This window comes from Lingula anatina, chromosome 1 (assembly GCF_051362555.1).
Source record: "Lingula anatina isolate TDL-2025a chromosome 1, LinAna3.0, whole genome shotgun sequence".
Lineage (NCBI taxonomy): Eukaryota > Metazoa > Brachiopoda > Lingulata > Lingulida > Lingulidae > Lingula > Lingula anatina.
The window spans coordinates 71,088,351-71,110,139 of NC_141767.1; the positions used below are offsets into that span (position 1 = coordinate 71,088,351).

The 21,789-nt window shown below is 35.6% G+C and overlaps 3 protein-coding genes across 3 annotated transcripts; 1 reads left to right on the forward strand and 2 right to left on the reverse strand.

The window, feature by feature from the left end:
- Window positions 1-236: 236 nt before the first annotated feature.
- LOC106168722 (NAD(P)H oxidoreductase RTN4IP1, mitochondrial) lies at window positions 237-7,048 on the reverse strand. The gene is made up of 9 exons (XM_013547889.2): window positions 6,491-7,048; window positions 6,061-6,212; window positions 5,797-5,865; window positions 5,520-5,644; window positions 5,257-5,305; window positions 4,917-5,053; window positions 4,306-4,489; window positions 4,057-4,149; window positions 237-879 (listed from the first exon to the last, which is right to left on the reverse strand). Exons 1-9 carry the CDS (start codon window positions 6,795-6,797, stop codon window positions 709-711), a joined length of 1,287 nt encoding a protein of 428 aa, XP_013403343.2. The 5' UTR covers window positions 6,798-7,048; the 3' UTR covers window positions 237-708.
- A 184-nt stretch (window positions 7,049-7,232) lies between these two features.
- LOC106168690 (glutamyl-tRNA(Gln) amidotransferase subunit A, mitochondrial) lies at window positions 7,233-13,443 on the forward strand. The gene is made up of 10 exons (XM_013547852.2): window positions 7,233-7,356; window positions 8,473-8,632; window positions 9,501-9,696; window positions 9,977-10,297; window positions 10,606-10,781; window positions 11,009-11,130; window positions 11,390-11,582; window positions 12,367-12,487; window positions 12,713-12,918; window positions 13,170-13,443. Exons 1-10 carry the CDS (start codon window positions 7,330-7,332, stop codon window positions 13,340-13,342), a joined length of 1,695 nt encoding a protein of 564 aa, XP_013403306.2. The 5' UTR covers window positions 7,233-7,329; the 3' UTR covers window positions 13,343-13,443.
- A 3,660-nt stretch (window positions 13,444-17,103) lies between these two features.
- On the reverse strand, window positions 17,104-21,753 carry LOC106168733 (uncharacterized). The gene is made up of 3 exons (XM_087015312.1): window positions 21,505-21,753; window positions 18,681-18,826; window positions 17,104-18,254 (listed from the first exon to the last, which is right to left on the reverse strand). Exons 1-2 carry the CDS (start codon window positions 21,736-21,738, stop codon window positions 18,713-18,715), a joined length of 348 nt encoding a protein of 115 aa, XP_086871438.1. The 5' UTR covers window positions 21,739-21,753; the 3' UTR covers window positions 17,104-18,254; window positions 18,681-18,712.
- Window positions 21,754-21,789: the final 36 nt, after the last annotated feature.

Genomic DNA, 21,789 nt, shown 5'->3' on the forward strand with positions numbered 1-21,789 from the left:
GTGCCATGCCTAACAACCATTGGTGTTAAGGTACATGTCCACTTTTTTTTTCAAATAACGAGATAACTTTCATGGTAAAATTATAACTTGTAGGGATATTATTTTTAACCTTCTTTAATTTTTGAGCATAGTCCCATAAATGTATGCCCTGTTTTCTGGAAACTTTCTGCGATTTACTTTGAAGAGAATGGCAACTACATAAAAGTTTCTTAAGAGAAAAACTCTGATAAGAAGGGTTTTGTGGTTGGTAACAAATGATTTATATCATGTATGTGAGATATAACGCATTCACCAGAGCAATATATGCCAGAACACTGAGCATTTGCGGCAGTGACAGCATATTATTTGATGTACATACGAACAGTGTTCACATTTCATCGAAAAACACCCCTTACACCAAATAAAGCATATATATCGCCTAGAGCACATAACATCTTTGGGTATATGTTGTCTACGATATCACTGTACAAACTTTACCTACAGCATAAAAAAAACATGGTGGTAATCAGCGTCTTACTACTAGATTTTTCTCTATTTAAGTGTTCAGACTTCAGCAGAGTGGACACAGGAGTATAACACCATGCTTGTGCACATTCATCCACAACATTCCTTTAACATTAGCAGGTAAAAAATATCACTGCCCACAAAACCAATTCTTGACATAACTAATGGCAAGTTTTTGTTACTGTAACACCAGCTTTACTGTTCCTATGCCACAGAAGCTGCCACATTCTCATCATTCAGTGTGTCCGTCTCCTGATGTCTAGCTCTTTCTTTGATGTCAATTACAGTTTTCCCCCTAGCATGCCCACTAGAAACCTTGTCAAATGCCTCTGGCAACTCTTCAAAGCCATAAATCTTCTCAATGACTGGGCTGATCTGTGAAGGTAAACAAGACAAGGCAGCAAAGCTGTCAAATGTACAGACAAAAAGCAGGAAATAACTATGCACAAGATAGGCTACTGTCAATTCTGATGCAAAAGTACATTATGTTAAACTGTAAATTCAACATCAATTTTTAATTATGCTCAACAGGAAATACCAATGAAAGTAAAATGTGTAACAAGCATAAGGCTTCAGGCCCATGAGAGTTCAAGTTCACACTTTGAAAATGTATAACTTCCAGAAAAAGAAGCCAATTAGACTGCTTTTCCAACTCAGGCTGCATGCCGATTTTCGAACTTGACCTCCGTTTTAGTAAGATCGATTACTCCTGAGAGTTTCACGACAACAGGCCTATCGGTTTTCCTTGAAATGTGTTTACAGTGTTGCATATATGTTGAAAAGTGAAAGAAAAAAGCATAACTTCTACAATAATGGCCCGATCATCCTGTTTTTTGAACTTGACCTGGGTTTTATGAATATTCATCAGCTCTTTAAATATAAAGCCCAAAAGTAAAACTGCCTTCCACTTATCGTGTTTACAATAAAAGTGCAAGGTACATCTGTACATATTTACTGTACTGTTTGAGAACAGTAAGTGACATGGTTTTTCTTAAATGGTCATCATGGGAGCAGTGCCCAAAATAGGTTTTTTTCAAATTTTGACGCAATATTACATAATGTTTAACAGCATAATGACCATCAATTTTTAAGAATAAAATATTAGTATCATGGATATTCAGAAAATGTGACTAGCAAAGGTCTTCAGGCCCATGGAACTTCAAAGCCACAACTTGAAAATGCCAAAATGTAAACAAGACAGCACTGTTCTGAAATGGGTTTATTTCCATTTTTAACAATTTTTAACATAAAACAAAATGAACAGTTTACTGCCATTTTTATATGATCAACTAAGAAAATTGATGAGATTGGAAAAATATCAATATAACAGTGTTAAATGTCCAATTTCCTCCATTCTGAGATTCTGAACATAGTGGATGATTGAATCTGACAAACTGCAATGATATGAGTTTATTTCCATTTTTGACACTTTATTACACAATACACGATAAAAAGTTTACCATCATTTTTACATAATCAACTAACAATGTTGTAAAGATGCAGGAAATGTCAAACAATCACTTTTACGTATCTTATTAGTTTAATAATGAGACTGTTAACATGCCTAAGAATTGAATCTGAGGAAATGTAAAAAAACAGCACACCTTCTAAAATAATGGCACGATTATGCTGATTTACGTACTCAACCTGCATTTTAGTAAAATTGACCACTCCTGTGACTTTCATGACAATTGGCCTATCGGTTTTTCTTATATTGTGTTTACAGTGTTGCATATATGCTGAAAAAAGAAAAAAAAGCATAACTACTAAAATAGTGGCCCGATCATGCCAATTTTCGAACTTGACCTGCGTTTTAGTAAGATCAATTTTTCCTGTGAGTTTCATGACAACAGGCCTATCGGTTTTTGTTGAAATGTGTTTACAGTGTTGCATATATGCTGAAAAGTGAAAAAACAGCATAACTTCTACAATAATGGCCCGATCATGCTGATTTTCGAACTTGACCTGCATTTTATGAATATTCATCAGCTCTGTAAATATAAAGCCAAAAAGTAAAACTGCCTTCCACTTATCGTGTTTACAAGGAAAGTGCACGGCAACGACGGCGACGGCGACGACAGTCGCAGGTGATGGCAATATGTACAGACACATCTATATATATTTACTGTACTGTTTGAGAACATGGTTTTTCTTAAATGGTCATCATGGGAGCAGTGCCCAAAATAGGTTTTTTTCAAATTTTGATGCAATATTACATAATGTTTAACAGCATGATGACCATCAATTTTTAAGAATAAAATATTAGTATCATGGATATTCAGAAAATGTGACTAGCAAAGGTCTTCAGGCCCATGGAACTTCAAAGTCACAACTTGAAAATGCCAAAATGTAAACAAGACAGCACTGTTCTGAAATGTTTTTTTTTTTCATTTTTAACAATTTTTAACATAAAACAAAATTAACAGTTTACTGCCATTTTTATATTATCAACTAAGAAAATTGATGAGATGGGAAAAATATCAACAGAGCAGTGTTAAATGTCCAATTTCTTCCATTCTGAGATTCTGAACATAATGAATGATTGAATCTGACAAACTGCAATGATATGAGTTTATTTCCATTTTTGAAACTTTATTACACAATACACGATAACAAGTTTACCATCATTTTTACAAAATCAACTAACAATGTTGTAAAGATGCAGGAAATGTCAAACAAACACTTTTACGTATCTTATTAGTTTAATAATGAGACTGTTAACATGCCTAAGAATTGAATCTGAGGAAATGTGAAAAATATGCTGAAAAGTGAAAAAACAGCATAACTTCTACAATAATGGCCCGATCATGCTGATTTTCGAACTTGACCTGCGTTTTATGAATATTCATCAGCTCTGTAAATATAAAGCCAAAAAGTAAAACTGCCCTCCACTTATCGTGTTTACAAGGAAAGTGCACGGCGCCGGCATCGCCATCGCCATCGGCATCGCCATCGCCATCGGCGACGGCGACGACAGACGCAGGTGATGGCAATATGTACAGACACATATGTGTCTGTACATAAAAATGTAAGAAACAAAATTACAATTTATCCTTCTCTAAGGGTGCATTCCCTGAGATTTAGATCGAACCAGAGATTTAGATTTAGATCGACCTAACTCCCTGGGGGTTCACGCTAAATTGCAGTCAGCCGAGTGCGCACCATAGTTAATTACCCCCTTACAGCTTTTAGTGGGCGGGACAGACATTTAAGCCTGTTAAGCTGACACCAATCTAGTGAGACTCCCCAGGGGGATAGATCGATCTAAATATCTATGGGAATGGGGTCTAATTCACATCCCTCCTATCAAGTAAGTCTAGTGTCCAATGCAGACTGTATATAGTGCAAACCACACATTATAACAGAATACCGTCTTTGTAATTATCCCATAATATATTTAAAATAAATATCTTGGTAATTTTCTCATAGAAAATTCAACATCAACTTTTTTTGTCTTCTGAAAAGTATTCTGTAATTTTGCTGATACGGACCAAAACTGTACAAATCAATTAAAATACTGAAAACTAAAACAATTTCAGGATTTATGTTTACCTGTTCTTGATCAACTAGGGTTGCAATTCTCTCAAGGGCCTCACCATTTGGTATGAAGACTGCCCATCTTAAGGACTGGCCACTTTGGAAAAACTGGAAATACAATTTATGCTAGTGAACTTATGCTGTACAACATGCACTATGCAGTAAAAAGGTACATATTAAACATTTCAGAAGCAATTGTAAATGAATCATGTGAATGAATGACCAGTAAATTGGAAAATATTTTTTTGTCAAAACTGTATTTACCTGAATATTTTTGCAGGCCAGCTCAGTTCCACTTTTCACAAAGCCTGCTGGAACACCGATGGTGTCTCCGTTTCTGAGGAAGTTGTGGACCACAGTGACCACTGAGGCATTCCTCCAGGTGTTCAGGTACTGCTGGGCCTCCTTAGTGACCTGTCCACCCAATGTGTCCAGCACCAGGTCAAACCTAACAAAATAAACCTTCCAGGTGACCCTGTTCTGATATATATATATATATACTACTATTATAACACATTGGTTTTCATGCATAACAACATACAACTTGGTATCACATGTAAAATTTTGGCATACAGGCACAAATAATTTTTTTCTTCATTTTGCTAAATTTAAGTAACTTTTTCTTGCATTTTTAAGCAACAGAAAAATACAATTAAAAATCAAAATGAATGCGAAAGGTCTTTGCCTCATGATAACAGGCTATTAGAAAAGAAATGGAGCTGATTCAGTTCAACAAACTCTTCTTCAACTTTTTCCTCCTTTGTATCAAAATGTTCCAGAAACACATGATAAGAGATCATATGTATTTCAATAGCTCCAATTTAGTACATAACTGGGAGTGTTAGAACTGTGGTGGCTGTAACAATGTCACCTACCCTGACAGCCGTGTGAGTTCTTCAGTGACATTTTGTGTGTTGTAATCTATCACGTTATCAGCACCCAGTGACAGCAACAGAGGCACTGCGTCGGTGGAACAGGTGGTTGTCACCTCTGCACCCCAGGCTTTGAGGAGCTGACAGAGAAATAATGAGAATAAATATCTATTGAGGGAACGTACTAAGTATGGGCCACATCTTTAGATGTTTACAGTGTGTAATCTTAGAACAATTAAAAACCCAGTATAGCAAAATGAGTATTTTAATACTCATACCATATTTCCACCTGTGCTTGGTTTTCTATTACACTGCTCAGTGTGATGGTTTTTTATTCACTTACTTGTATTGCAAAAGTTCCCACTCCCCCTGAACCTGCATAAATCAACACCCTGAAGGAGGATAGAAAAGATTAAAACATTTCAATCGTTTTCAAACTCAATTTTTAGTCTTCCCCAAAACAAATTCCAAGGTGTAAACATATGAAACTGAGGATTTGATTTAGAAGGTATAAAAATTTACCTTACTGTATGTGGGTATGTGACAATTAATTTTTTTTTTTGAGTATTTCAAAAATGAAGACTAAGAAAACCCTCCTTGCTCTACCTTTTTCCTGCAGTATTGTGTTCATTCAGGCCTCCAATGGTAGAAACTGCTGCCCACGTTGTCATGGCAGCATAGGGTATGGAGGCTGCTTCTATATGAGACAATCTCTTGGGTTTCAGTGAGATCTGAGAACAGAAGTTGAACCATAATATAGATAAATATGTCATCTGTAGGTAGGTAGTCTTCAGTCCTCTTGTGGTTACTAATACTAACTCATATTTCAGTTTTCTCAATGAGTTTGGTTAAATGGTCATCAGTATTACTCCTGAACCCTCACCTCACTCTCTGATGATACAGTGAACTCTGCATGTGCTCCTTGTCTTTGGGCACCAAGGGCTCCCCACACCTTGATTAAAAAAAAAGATCTTATCACTTAGATAAAAATATCTCAGTTTTTGTTACGAGTGCACCATTACATGAAGTATTGTATTTTTATTCTGCCTTAATTTTTTTTACTACATGTTCATGACTTTTAATAAGGCTATCCTAATTAAAAGGCTCTAGGAACTGGCCATCTCTGGCAGACAAGGTGTTAATCTACCTCATCTCCTGGTTTGAATCTCCTCACACCCACTCCTGTCGCCACCACCACACCTGAGAAGTCCCGGCCAAGAGACAGAGGAAACTCTGACCCAGAACTCAGTGAGCATCGTAGCCTTCTGTAGAAATTTAAAATACTGGATCCATAGCCAGCTGAAATATTTACAAAATCATCGGTGAAAATTGACTACAAATTGCATCTTCTGCTCACAAACAGCAATCTCTTTACAGCACATCATCAAGTACCCGGTATTAGGAGGTAAAAACTGACAGTTCAATTTATCTCAGCATTCATTATACAATTATTTAGCTGTAGTGATATATCATGCCCTTAAACACAAGGCTTGCACATCATGTCAGAGAAATGTAATCTTATAAGAGTATCAATTTATTCTATATTTAAGTGAAAAACCTTTTCTCTAAATCTATACCTCTCATTCGTACATCAATGGGATTGACACTGGCAGCGTGGACCTCTATTAGCAGTTCATCTGGATTCCTAATCATTGGTGTTCTGTGCGTTTTTGTCAGTTCTAGCTCCTCATTTCCTCCATATCTGTGAATCTGCCAAGTTGCCATTCTGCCAGGAATCCGTTTACTGAATGCTCGGCATTGCACAGACAGTACACCCCCGGTTCTTCTCCACACACGAGGCACCAGTTCACAACACGAAGGGTGTCTTAGCTTGCAGCTGTAGTGCAGAGACCTGCTTAAGGATGTGCCCAGTGCTTTACTCATCGTTCCTGCGTCTTGTCGTGTGCTCGATTTTGACACAAAACGACAAATAAATTTGTGAAAAGTTACCGGTGGTTCCGTTGAGTGGTGAATCAACGCAACCGAGTTTCTATCATCAGTAAAAAATAACTATTGCAAGGCATAACCATTTACAAAAGAGTTGTCATTCAGGTGTCAAAGTACTTTAAATGTGTTTTCTACCTGCGGTCTCCCTCCGTGTTGACAGCTTGCTTATAAAACGTGTTTTCTAAATTTTGCCGGTAGATGGCAGTACACATCACTTTACTCTTTAACCAGATTTCTTTAATCTTTATGCATTTCTAATAAAGTTATTGCATTATTTTTGATAGAACTTGAATTTAAATTTCAAGTTTGAAGGCATGTGGTTTATACAAGAATAAATTCAACTCAACCCGTTTAAAGATTTGTTATCAAAGTTTCGTATTTACATGCAGCGTCACCTATAGTACATACCGGCAAAGTTGACTGTAAACACGTGAAAGTAGAGCTTAAAAGCAGTGAAATACAGCAGTGGATGATGCTGTCAAGTTCTTTGAAAGAGGTGGTGCATTATTTGTGTGGAAAGTGCAAGCAAAAATGTAAAATGCACTTGATGCACAAGGGCTTTTGTAATGTCTTATTGCTATTAACCTTAGTAAACACATGTAAGCCTTGACAATTCGCCATTGCTTCAAGTGCTTGTACATGTAGAAGAACCTATGTTAAATTTAAGAAGGAATTGGTGTGTGAAAATTACACCCACATGGTCCCAAAAAATATCAGAGCTTACTTCTGCAAATTACATGTGAGCGCCCACAATCTCTCTATTGAACGGGGCAGGTACTGCAAGCCAAAAATCCCTGAAGAGTTGAGATTTTGTAAACTTTGTGATTTGAATAAAGTAGAAGATGAGTTCCACCTCCTGCTAGAGTGCAAAGCATATGATTCAATAAGAGATCCTTTCAGAGGGCAGCTGTCAGAGTTCCTACCCCTAGGCGACCTCAGCAATAATGAACTGTTTAATTTTCTTATGGGTGCTCTGGACATAGATATTCTTAGAATGGTCATGTGTTTTGTAAATAGATGCTTTCAACAGAGAGAACAGGCCCTCTCTTAATACATTGTACTCTTTCCAATTTATTTATTTAAATTCATCGCCTATAGATTATCATTATACATTTCATATATATATCTTTTTTTTTCTTTTAAGTTAAAACTAACTTATTGGTATTGATATACATGTAAACATTGAAGTCATGTATATTTATTCATTTTCTTGTTTGTACTGTTATAGATGTATTGTCTTTGATTGCATGTACCTTATATGTGAAGGTGTATCAATAAAGAACCTCTATGTTTTGGGGTTGTATAAATACTATTCAGTAAAATATTACTGTAGCTATACACCCTAGTTATAAGGCAAGTCGCTCTGTTTTACTGTTATATTTAGTTTACATCTCAGATCTTTAAACAGTAGGGAAATGGCTAAAAACTAATTTTTCCACATTTTCTACTTATTTATGTTTTAAATTTTGTAATACCTGCCATTAAAATGTAAAACAACATTTTGTAGGATTACATACCAGTGTATTGTGCAAGTAACAAATTAATGCAGCTTTGTTATGTTTGCATTAAGAATTATTTTCATGAACTGTTATTTACAGATGGTCTGTTGCAGGTAATAAACAGCTTACGTAATGGCAGTATTCAGAGCAAGGAGTTGTGTGAGAAGTGTATCAGACGTGTGCAGAAGACCAGAGAACTGAATAGCTTCATCACAGAGACACTAGATATTGCCAGAAGTCAAGCTAGTGAGTCACAGGCAAGACAGCTATCAGGTAGGTCCGTAGACAACTTACTGTTGCTTTTTAAACTTTAAATCTAATATTATGTTATCTGGCAACAATTTAGAGTTATTCATGAATTTTGGCTTGGAGTCTTAATTTTTCTCAGAAAAAACATTTCTCCATATTTGTAATCGTTTTCCTGACCCTGTTTTGCTTTTGGATTCGATGTTAGTTTTTTTTTTGCTACTTTTAACTTAAGAACTTACTCCTAAATGAATCATTTAGGCTACCATTAGTTTTCCAGATGTTTCAGAATCTGAAAGAAATATAGTGTCATGCCCTTTTATTTGAGGAATTTTCATTCTTGTAGGCCTGAATTGGGAAAGATCTCCGTGGGATATTAAGACAGAGATATGACTTTGGAACATTGATTATTGGATAATAGTTATATTTAAAGTTTATGGAGATTGGGGATTATTGTTTATGATAAGTAAAAAATTTTTATTGTAATCAAGCACCCCACTGCCACAGTGATTAGGTATAATAAATTTATTACCGAAAGAATGCAGTAAACAAAATTATGATAACAAAATGTAAGAAATTGTTTATACTACCGTAATATGTGTACATGTACACCAACAAATAAATCACCGATATTACTTTGGAAACATGTTTTCACATAATCTGTTTGATTGCTCATTGTTCCAAGAATTTCTATTAAATAATATTTAAGTGATAATAGTCACTAACTTTAACACAAAATATATTTATGAAGCAGCTATGTTTTGCTCTTGTCATGCTCAGCCTGATGATGCTCTTGTAATTATGTATTTCTACATTCTGTTAAATTAAATCTGAGGCAAGAATCCAAAGTTTTTCTAGGTTGTCTGTCTATATCTGTAATGTGCACATTTTCCAGGCTCCCCTCTAGGTATTCTAGATGGTGTCCCAGTCGCTGTGAAAGACAACTTCTCCACCTTGGGCGTGCAGACATCTTGTGCATCTGCGATCCTCAAAGGCTATGTTCCTCCTTATAATGCTACCATGGTACAGAGGCTGCTGGACCAAGGCGCTGTCATGATGGGAAAGACAAACTTAGATGAATTTGCTATGGGGTCAGTAAGCACGTGTGTGTTTGTGTGGTAATATGTCATGGTATTGAAGAGTTTTTGCAATTAGGGTGGGAGAGGGGGATACAAAGGACCGTCGCTGTAAAACTCTGAATCAAAATTTGATCTAGGCCCCATGCCATTTCTCAAGTAGGATCAGCCAAGGGGCTATATGGCCCACTTTTACAGAAAAGGAACCTGCTCTAAAATGGGTGGCTGTAGGCCTGATCATTTATATCTTAAATTTGCCACTGTGACTGAAGTGTTACTGATTGTTGATTTGCAGGTCAGGCAGCCTGGACAGTGTCTATGGACCAGTGAGGAACCCTTGGAAGTATACTTTTCAAAATTACGAGGCCAACAAACAAGACGACCTGAACAAACAAAGTTTAAGATGTTCAAATGAAGGAAATAGTTCAAATCATAAAAACAATATGCAAAGTGAAATTATAAAAAATTCTGATGGTATGAACAGTCAAAACAGGTCATCTGATATTCCTGAAGACATGGATGTCAGTGACACGAGGTCAGAAGAATGTGATTGGTACGTGAGTGGGGGCAGCTCAGGAGGCAGTGCTGTAGCCGTAGCAACAGGGACAGCTTTTGCGTAGGTTTCTAGTAGATTCAGATGAATGAATGAATTTTACTGTGTAATGTTTATGAACATGGATAATATCAGACCCAGTTTAAATGATTCTGTCAGTGTATTATAAACAGAATAACTTGCATGTTGTCAGAAGTTTAATCCATCTCTCTTTGGGACCTATGTGAACTTAAATCTCTTTATTTATTTAAGATGCACATTTTCATATTATGTTGAATATCAACTTTTCATTTAATAATATTAGTATTAGTGATAGAAGAAGTAATAATTCAAATGATGGAATGAAGTGCACTTAGCAGATTCTCTTCCAGAGCGCTGGGTTCTGACACGGGAGGTTCAGTGAGGATTCCCGCCTCCTACTGTGGTGTTGTGGGCTTTAAACCCACCTATAGCCTGCTGTCCCGGTATGGACTGATACCTTTAGTCAATTCTCTGGACGTACCTGGGATTTTAACCAAAACAGTAGATGACACTGTGATCATGTTAAGTGAGTGCTTTTAGAACCTGTGTTGTTTATGAAAATCATTAATTCAATGGTGCGTGTACTCTGTCTTTCTCATATTGTGCAAATAAACATTATTGATGTAAGTTTTAATAGTAAACAGTGCAACAAATCAAAGCTCATCATTTTGTGAAGGTCAACATCGTATGAAGGTGAACAATTTATAAGGGTCAACATTGAATGAAGGTCATCATTTGTCACACCTGTTACAGATGTTTTAGCTGGCCATGACATCCATGACTCCACAACTATGACTGACCCCTACAGACCTGTACTGGCTGTTGATTTTCCTGAGAAAATTTCTCTAAAAGGATTGCACATAGGAATACCAAAGGTATAATTACGGTAGCTGTTACATTTTAATAACATTATTTCTCTACGTCAAGCTTGGGATTTTGAAATAAGATTTAACACATTGGATTTTGAATAAAAATAAAACTATAATTCTGATAACTACAGCTGAAGTTTAAAGAGAAAGAGAAAAAATAATAGTGGATATACTAAGTCACGTGGTTGTTGGACATAAAACAAACTTAAAGTGAGCTACATGCCCTTAATCTCACTGTTATGCCCCTCAACTTTCTCTCTTTTAGGAGTATCATGCCCCTGGTCTGGCGTCTGATGTTCTGTCGGCCTGGGACAAAGCCGCTGACCTGTTTGAAGCTCATGGCGCCACAGTAAGTGAGGTGTCTCTGCCACACACTCGCTTCTCCATCGTCTGCTACTCTATACTGTGTGCTTGTGAAGTCTCCTCCAACATGGCAAGATATGATGGGATTGAGTTTGGTTAGTCTGTATTTTTTAAGACTTAATAATAATAATAATAATAATAATATATAGTGTCAAAAGATATAGTTCAATTATGATAGCAATCAGCATAGGTCTAACTGGCCTCTGCAATTCAAAATGATACGTTGAGTTGTTTAATTAGTTATCTATTGATTGCCATTTAAGTATTTATTTATGATGTTGGAAACTTGTGGAGGTTGTATTGGAGTGATGGGTGCAATAGGAATGAAATGAACCAGCTGTTTTGTGGACGTGCACAGCTGTTTTGGGGATGTGCATGAATAGTTGTAGATTGACAAGTGCATGTATTCCAGTGTAATCACAACCTTATGGGATTTGGAAATTTATTTTATGTCGGGAAATGTATAGTCATCGCCTGCATTTTTTGTCATCATTAGCATCCCAGCTAGCATTGCCATTGATAAAATTATTCTTTACTTAGAGACTAAATGTGTTTGATGTTTGTTATTTAGTCTTTTAAGTAAAGAATGATTCTATTTTATCATCCTATCTAGAGATGATGAAAAACCTCTTTCATAGTAGCATTGTCATTGTCATGCACTGTCCTCCTTAACATCATAAAAACATTTATATGTCATATTGTAATAAATATTGACAAGAAAACATTTTGTGCACTGTCAGCATTAACACCATTATTGATACCAGTAAAAGGAAGTCCATGTTACTTATTATTCTCAATTTTTTCCCCAAGGATTACAGCTCAAGTTAATATCCAGTATTATTAGATTATTTTTTGTGATGTTTTGTGCCTCCATTGCAGGTCACAGGGCACAGAATGCTGACACGTCCACAGAGGCTTTGTATGCTGCTAGCAGACACGAGGGCTTTAATGATGTCGTCAGGGGGAGAATCTTAGCAGGGAACTATTTTTTACTTAATAAGTAAGTACTGGTCTCATAGTGCTGATACAGCATACCTGCTTAACAAAGGTTTAGCCAGCAAGCTGCCCACTTGGTATTTGTTAAAGAAATGAAGGTTTTATACTACATGTATGAAAAGTTAAAAAAAAAGAATATTTTTGTTGGAATAAGAGGAATAAGAATTGTGAATGCCATTATATTCTTCACTATGGAATAATTATTTTATTTTGTATAAACTAATTTCAGAAACTATGACACTTATTTTATCCAAGCGCAGAAGGTGCGTAAACTGATCAGCGAGGACTTTGCCCGCGTGTTCTCCGCGGGTGTGGATGTACTACTTACCCCTACCACACTGACCTGTGCCCCTAAATATAGCTGGTATAAGAGAGAAGACAACAGAACTAGGACAGAACAACAGGATGTTTTTACTCAGCCAATCAATATGGCAGGTAATGGGTCTAGGAGCTAGCTGTAGTCCACTTGTATATTCATTATTTACATTATTTGATTGAAAAAAAAGTGATGCACTCAAATATGACCCTTCATTTGTACATTAGAAATATCAGATTGATGTCCAAAAGTCATAACTTGCACCTTAGAATTTCACAGAAGAGATCCAATTTCAGCAGAAAAATGGTATACGAGAAAATTATAAAACAGACAAAGAGCCAATGGTTACCACTGTTTCATTTCTCTTCAGGCCTGCCTGCGGTCAGCGTGCCAGCCTCACTGTCAGATGAGGGCGTACCCATAGGGCTACAGTTCATTGGACCAATGTTTAGTGAACAGAAACTGCTCACGGTAGCAAGATGGTTTGAACAGCAAGTGCATTTCCCTAGGCTCAGCTTGGATGGAATTCTTGGAGATTTATGATAAGAAGAAAAATTAGGAGGAGACATTGGGTTTATTCACATCAATATTTTGTGCTGAATTTTTAAAAAGTGCTATTAAAAGTAATCTTGCTTTTGAATTAATCTCTTGTTTGTTTGAATTGGTTTTCTGAAAAGCATTCTGGAAAGTGTAATATGTGGGCATTAATTTACTTAAAAACAACAACAAATTTTGTAAGTTAAGGGCAGCAATTTGATTATTCTAAACTGAGACTCCAGGGAGCTTATTAAACGCTGACATACTCAGTACAAAGAAGAATATGAAAATAAAGATTGATGATATGTCTGGCACTGTTTCACATATCAGAACAGACTAAGTATGTCATCACAGACAGACTAAATTATATTGATTCTTCTTTACAAAATAATCTGTTGCCCAACTAATTAAAACCTGTTCATGGAAAATGTTTTAGCAATTGTCTTGAGCTGTATTTCATCATGCTGTGGAAAAGGTTGATTTTTGTTTTTTTGATTAGACTCCAGGTTTCATGCTGCTGTAACCTGGCTTTGTAGAAAACCAAGACACTCCTGTCCCTCATTTTATGTGTTATTGATTTGATCCAATAATATGAATGCTTGAAATGTCTTTTCATGCTGAATAGAATTGTGTAAATATTCAGATATAACTCTCACATCAATGGAAATCAAATCTTGAGCTCTACTGGTCAGAAACAAAGAATTGTCAGCTGTTTGCCAGAACTACGAATTACCTTTAACAAGCATATCTTGTTAATTTACTCAGCCTATTAATACCCCTCCTGCTAAGGTACTGTACATGTTTCATAATCTGAAACCTGAAAATTTATATGTGATTATTGCTCTGTCTTCCGATTCTCAGGCTCTACATGTAATTTAGTTTGAAAAATAATAGCATACGTTGAAATGATTTTTGTGCAACTTGGTTAAAAAATCTCATGGCAGTGAGGTTTTCTGTCATGATTTTAACAAAGCCAATCACCGCTAGAAAAAAATGGAGTCATGTGTGTTCCACTGCAGTATCCCATAATACTCTGCAATTAATTCGAAAAATGAATCAGTGCAGTTTGAAAAACGAATTACATGTGAGATATCTGTCTGCTTCCCCAGAAGGTGTTATCAAGAGTTCCACACCCCCATGCAAACACCTGGTGTTAAAAAGCTGTCTTATTTGACATAATCCCCATGTTATGTTAATTGATCTATGGACTTGGTCATTGTGAACAATGTTGAGCACCTGTGTTAATATCTGTGGAGTCTGTACAGTGCATGATCAATATGGAACATGCATGTAGTACATTGTATTGATTATTGTTTGTGGCTTTGTTTTGTGCTGTCCACAAGTAATCACTTATTAAGTATTGGGGGGGGGGGGGGGGGCAGGATGGACAGACTTTGATTGCTTGAAGAAGTGACAGCCTACATATTTATATACCAGTAGTTGTATACAATAGTGCAAACTGAAGAGAAAAAATCTGATTTATTGTTCTAGAAGAGATCCATTTGTATTAGTTACATTAGCAGTGCCTGGATATCCATTCAATTTTGTAGGACAAGGATCAATGTTTTGCAGATAATAAAGCCCACTACCTAAATAATCAGACATGCAAGACTGAACTTAGTGAGAGAGGATTTCCCTTGAGTTCTTCACTCTACATTAATGACACACATTTCACAGTCTACATGGGAAACATTTTCAGTCAACTTGTAACAGCTCAAATTAGAACATATTCCATGTTTTAGACCCTTTATCATAAGATAATTTAGTTCTAATTAATGACTGGCCATCATTTAGACTGCCATTGTCTTGCTGGTCATTTTGGAAGGAAATATGGAGATCTGGTACTCTTTTTTGGGAGGTTTTAGCTTTTTTTAGGTCTAAATTGAGAAAGTTTTTCAGGACATGTAGATATAAAAAATTTAAAGGATATATGTTATCTAATGCTGCTTAAATACCTTTGAGTACTTTCCACTATTTTCACTCAAGTTTGCCTTAGGTCACTGAAAATTACTCCTTTTTCATTGGAACAGAGGTGGCTTTCTACATTGTAGCTAGTGGCTTTTGAACCCCAGGGAGCTAAATGGTCCCTTTCAATTAAAAATTGGGGCAAACAGACTGTGGACATCTGCCAATGACCCAGACATGTCTGGAGAAGAATCTATAAGTGATGTCCATCATCTGATTAATCAATTTACGTGTACAACTACGGCAAATCGACCAACTGATTTTTACCCGGTGACTTGATTAGAAATGGGCTGTAGTACCTTGTATGTATTGATTGGTCAATTAACTATTTCCTGTGTTATAAAAGTGATTGATCAAAGTTGTACAGTAATCAGGCCGTCTAAGCCATAGATTTATATATTTTTTTGTTTTTCTGGCTTGGAGAACATCTGCACTAAGAATTCTCTTTGCTCAATTTTAGCAAATTGTTATGAAGATATGGAAATGGTATTTGTCATTTTATACTAGTCTGATAGAGTTACTCCAGGAATTATCACAGTCAAGTGTACTGCAGTGTCTGGCAGAGCTCAGTAAATGAGATCAAACTCACTGCAGGTAACTTCCAGCTTCACTGTCAACACTGATCAATACCTGTTAAGAGCCATCGTCTCAGAGAGGAAACATGGGAGTTAAAAGCTGAAGGGTTTTATGTAAGCTGAGATTTCTATTTGCGCACACTTTTCACTTTCAGTTCTGAAGTCTAAGCTTGCCTTCAAGTAAAACCCTTCAGAAAATATTTTACTTTTTGTAATTAACATTGTCCAAACCCCACTCTACATTACAACATAATAACAATAAAGATAAATAAAATAAAATTGCCTATTTGCTTTAAGTTATGCCAGAGTTTTAAGTACATCATCTCTTCAGCACAATGTAATAAAACATACTGGTACTTTTAAAAAATCAATAATCAAATGTTCAAAATGCTGATGTTGGTGCATAGAAAATGGGGGCCAATGTCAGTTACATATGGGTCCTAATGGAATGAGACACATCAAGTATTAACTGCTATTTTATTAATGCTGAACGGAGATATGATTGAAATACATCGGGTGATTTCAGTTTTCTTTTATACTTGACTCATCTGGCAGAAAGAGTTGGTTCTATCTCCAGGAAGCCTTATGTTTATAAAGCCAGACAAATCATCTGATCACTGCTGGGTGCCCATGTAATCCCTGTAGCAACAATTATTAAACGTGTTCACATTGTTTTTTTTTTTGTTTGTTTATCTTAAATTTATTGGCAAGTTTTATTTGTTATAATCTTGTTAGGATTTACCAAAATTGCCGTAAAAATGCAGGTCAGGTTAAAAAACCATAGTAATTGGACAATACACTGATATAAATGCAATTTTGTTCTGACATTTGATAGAAAATGTTAAAAATGTAGTGACTGGACTGTTATGTGGGAAATATGTAAATTTCCATGGACAATTTCCCCTTCAGTCGGTGTTATGATTAGAATAAATGAAGCGTAGAACAAATTGACAGATTATTTTACTGTACTACATGAACCACCCTCATTAAATATACTTGCATTTATTCAAGTCCATATTTTCTGTATCATAGCTTGCAATCTTTATTATTCAAGACTCCCATGGATACTTTTCCTCATTTTTTTTACACTTAATGTCAGTATACCTGTACATGTATGAGCCAGCTTTGGGGGCTTTTTATACCATATGCATTCATAATACTTAAAATATCAATATGATACAATGTAGCCATGCTAACCAGTGGGAGAACTGAGACAAGAGATAGCAGTAGGACAAAGAACATTTATTCCAGATATGCAAATGTGAAAGCCGGCAGCTGGCAAGTGAGGATCAATACAATAGGATACTGAACATATTCAAGGAGACAAAGCGATAAAATCATTTGAAATTTCCATCCATTTAAACAATTAAGAAAAGCTACAATCCAAATCAATTTGCTTCATATAATCGTATCTGTTCGTTTCCTAAAGGTTGAATTAATGGCTCATTGTCATCCCTGAGAGCAGAGAATGTTCTGGTGGTGCTCATTCCCCATGTTTGTAGCAGGTTTGGTCAAGTGGCTTGGAACGCTGGTCAAGCATGTTATGTAGCCATATATTACAGCATTAAGAAACGACAGTGCTATAATTAGATAGCGGAATCTCAACATTCAAAGTTCAGTTATTTAAGAACTGAATATGTTCTAAGTACATTACAAATTGCACACATTTTTTTTGAATAAAAAAGGTTTTGTTTTACATTCATGGAAAAAAACAGTATGTACTATTAATAAAATATAAGGGAATTATCACTTTTACCTGTAAAACAATAAGTTTTTCTTGACAATAAAATGTATCATTTTAAAATCTATGACAATATTAAAAATAAGTTATAAAAATACCATGAAAGGCTAAAAAGGAACATTTTTTGCTGCTTTCTGACATTCTATGAACAGTTTTATTGTTAATTCTTGAGAGAAATGCTGTTAAATTAAGTGGCTGATAGTTCAAGTACCATTCATTCATTCTCTTTCACATAAATATGGTGCTTCAAATCAAACGGATATACCCTTGTTATCAAGAGGGGAGCTTAGACCTGTTATTACTGTGTTCTCTGTGGTTGGTGTCCATATTGACTGTTCCCGGCAGGTATCTTCCTCTGGTCTTATGGAGATCTATGTTACTACATGCTGACTGCTCAGAGCCTGTAACTTCCTGTTGTCTTATAAAGAACTTGTATGTTAATTTAAGCTACCTGCAGGCTGCACCTGAACAACAACAACAACATGTCTGCAGCAAAAACGGTTCCTTTTGACCTGGAGTGCCTCCACTGAGGTGTAGATCGAGTCTGTTGTACATCACATTGTAGCACATCAAGATTTGTTCACACAAGCCTGGTCCAATTAATATATACTTTCTGGGATGTTCCAAGCTGTTAAAGCTAAAATGAAAAAGAAATGGTTTGACAAAGAGGCCCAAACATAGAATCTCAATCAGTTCATGCACACAAGCACATCTCACTCCCCTTAGGAAAAAGTCCTATAGGATCCTATTAGATCTTATAAGATCCTTTAGGAAATTGGGGCAATTTCCTACAGAACCCTATAGGATTTTTTGGTAAGGGTCACTGAAAATATTCAATCAATGGACAACATTTAACACCTCATTTCACCATAAATAAAGAAAGCGGTAATTAAAAACAATTTATCACACATGCCTTAAGTTTTTTATCTCAATTATCTCAGTAAAAAAATGTTTAATGGAGCTGATGACTTTACTTGCTGTATTTATATTATATCCATGTATACACAATTAAGGCAGGAAGTCAGTCAAACATTCTGTTGCCATAACTACCATGACACAGTACCTGAAGTGAAGGAGGTCACATAGCGATCAGTCTTAATGAAACAAAGCGCAGAGACTGGACATGGCGGCCACCAGGACGGCAGTCAGGACAGTACTATAACTGGACACTGGACCCCCAGGAGCAACGGAGCCCGTTGTATTGTTTTGCTACAACAACAAAATATAACAGTTTTACCAAAAAATGTATACTGTGATATACTTAAAATTGATAATATGATATAATATTTTCATACCAGTACATGCACCTCATTAAAATCTGTTACATTTTTACAAAATTATATAATTTTCATTTTTGCTACAATACCAAAATAACAGTTTTACCAAAAAAAGTATACTGTGATACTGAAAATTCTACAATATTATATATTTTCATACCAGTGCATCCACCTCAATAAAATGTTACATTTTTACAAGTAATATTTATGCTTGTACATGTTTCTATAATCATGCAGTACATGATACACCACTATTATTTAAAGAATATTCGATGATGACTTACAGAGATGTCAGAAAGTAATAAATCTGAACATTTTAAAGAGCTGTAAGATATATATGTGTGTTTTCAATCAAGTTGGGCTAATCTGCCTTTTGGAGGTTTTCTGGTATCTCACAGCTGTCATTAAAACACAGAGGACACTAAGAGTTAACAGACCCCCCTCCCTCTCCCAGCTAGGTCACACCATGGAAGTACAATTAGGATGTTAATTATCATACCTAAGTATTCAAGTGAATTCAATTTGCCTGGAAACTGTCTCTAGCTCTGAAGCCAGGCAGTGCATTGATCTTTTTGTATACTTATATATATATACACTGTATATTCATCAATTATTCAAGTGCCTCCTGCTTACTCCATGTATAGTATGACAAATGTAATGGATTGAAGGCTGTGTGCCTGTTCAGTGAGTTATGAGACAATGAAATTGTAGCTTTAAAAAGACTTCTCCATTAGGTTATCATCATGTATATCAATATAAATTTAGTGCCAGGTACATAGGACTCTTATATATGACTCTGTTTACAAAATGTTATCACTGTCCTCACATCACCCTGCTTTAGAAATACAGTTGTAATAATAGCCAATTATGTCTCGCCATAGAAAAGGTTTAGCACATACATGGACACTGGTTTTGTTGGCACTGTCATATTATTATTGTTTTGTTATTTGCACACAAGGCCCAAGGCACCGTGTCTGCCTCAGTAAAAGACATCTGTCTTCTTATCATGTTTTTTTCCCTCTAGGGCTGGCTTTGTAATGTGGAGCCAAATAAAATTTCAAAGGCCAGACAAACACTCATAGATATTCCAATCACAGAAAAAATTATTCTGACATTGTATTATTTGCAGATAACACACTAGATTTTGTTTTTGTATCTGAATGGTGTTCTTTTACCTGGCTGCCCCAACAATGAACTCGACTGTAAATCTATATTGCTCATCTTATATGTAATCATGTCAACTGAAATGATCTACTTTTTATGCAGACTGAGTAACATTTATCTAAAAGCCATCATACTGTACATGCCCCAGTGAGACAACTTTGCTGTAAGTCACCCAGAAAACAGGAGCTGATCAATATTTTGTGACAGTTCACTTGGCCCTAGTGTCAGGACCATGTTTTGTTGGGGGTGAGTCACTCCCACTACAAATAAACATGAAAAAGATACATAAAACTTGGAATAGGATAAGAGCTGGTTTTTATCCTCTACAGTTGCACGCCCATACCAAACAGTTACTGCATAAGTTAAAATACTTTCTAAAACACACCTATAGAAGTTTGTTATTTAAAATAGACACATTCCTGGTAAAAGCTTTCAGTTTCCTCAAAAAGTACATTTGCCGTCTTGTCCTTTTTCAGTAGTTTTGTGGTGTTATCACTCCAGTTTAGTCTATTGTTCAGTTGGACACCCAGTAATTCATATTCACAGACCTGTTTGACAGTTTTGCCATTAATTTCTATGGGACTTTTACAGTTCTGGTGTCTTCTATAGTCTACAGTCTTCTTTTGTTACCTACCATTGGTTAGTGAAACCGTTTTGAAATTAATTTTTTCCATTTGAAATTTGGTTTATTGTTATTATCTCTTAAGACTTTTTTATCACAAAAATATCCCTATCTATGACGGCCCATGGGGTCTGATGGCAAGCAAAGATTCCAGAATAATTGCAAGTACAGACTTCAGACTGAGTTGTTTATAATGCATGTTGTTAAATATGAATCTCATACAAATTTAAGTTATTATCCCTTTAAAAAGTGTCAGGGCATGATGCTACCACTAACCATAATGGGCTATTATCTTGATATAATAAGATTTCTACATATAAACTAAAATATTTTCGGTTAGATACAGGCCCCCAATTGTGAAGTGAACCAATCTTTTTTTTTTTGAAAAATCTTCTTTTTCCTTTTTTTTTTACACCAAAATTACAAATATTGTAAAATTATAAAATCATAAGAATTATAAAAGTGCACTTTGGACATAATTTCAAATTAAAATGTATAATATATATAATAATATATGCAAAATATTTATATAATATGCAAAATATTTTATTAATTACGGCACCCATTGAAATTCATACTGGCGCGCCATCCGATCTTTTCAAAACTTTATTTCGCGAAATCTATCTTTATTTCTAGTAACTGTCATAAAAAAGTATCGCACAAGACACGCGATAATACCTGCCACCATGTATATTGCGCACGAGCGGAGGTAATATCAACATGCGTATTGCGCACCGCTTTCATTCTATCATACCTGCCAACCAATAAATGAGATGTAAATGAATTAAAGACACTAACATACATAAATAAGTATATATACTTACTGCTAAGACATAGACAGTGTTTGTGGCTATTAAAATCACCACAAATAATGCAAGATACAGCTGTCGATACATGTTGTTGTAAGGCGAGCTAGGTTGTAAAAAGCGCTTTTGTTCCTCACTCTCAGCTCTCAGGTAGCGGTGGCGGGAGGAGAAAGAAGGCGTGTCGGGTGCCACGAATTTCGAGAATGTTAGAGACTTTAGTGAGAGATATGTCAACCTTGAAAATGTGTACATGAATACTTCATTAGTATTTTCTTGATATATGACAGCAAAAGAATTGTATGA

What these genes read in the sequence shown, in the direction of transcription:
- LOC106168722 (XM_013547889.2), bottom strand. Translation starts at nt 6,797, where the DNA reads ATGAGTAAAGCACTGGGCACATCCTTAAGCAGGTCTCTGCACTACAGC. An exon ending in CTGTATCATCAGAGAGTGAG is followed by an intron (nt 5,645 to 5,796) that starts GTGAGGGTTCAG and finishes TTCTGTTCTCAG; the next exon opens with ATCTCACTGAAACCCAAGAG. An exon ending in CCCTAGTTGATCAAGAACAG is followed by an intron (nt 880 to 4,056) that starts GTAAACATAAAT and finishes TTACCTTCACAG; the next exon opens with ATCAGCCCAGTCATTGAGAA.
- LOC106168690 (XM_013547852.2), top strand. Translation starts at nt 7,330, where the DNA reads ATGATGCTGTCAAGTTCTTTGAAAGAG. An exon ending in TGTCAAGTTCTTTGAAAGAG is followed by an intron (nt 7,357 to 8,472) that starts GTGGTGCATTAT and finishes GGTCTGTTGCAG; the next exon opens with GTAATAAACAGCTTACGTAA. An exon ending in ATATGATGGGATTGAGTTTG is followed by an intron (nt 11,583 to 12,366) that starts GTTAGTCTGTAT and finishes CCTCCATTGCAG; the next exon opens with GTCACAGGGCACAGAATGCT.
- LOC106168733 (XM_087015312.1), bottom strand. Translation starts at nt 21,738, where the DNA reads ATGTACACATTTTCAAGGTTGACATATCTCTCACTAAAGTCTCTAACA. An exon ending in ACACTGTCTATGTCTTAGCA is followed by an intron (nt 18,827 to 21,504) that starts GTAAGTATATAT and finishes TTGTTGTTGTAG; the next exon opens with CAAAACAATACAACGGGCTC.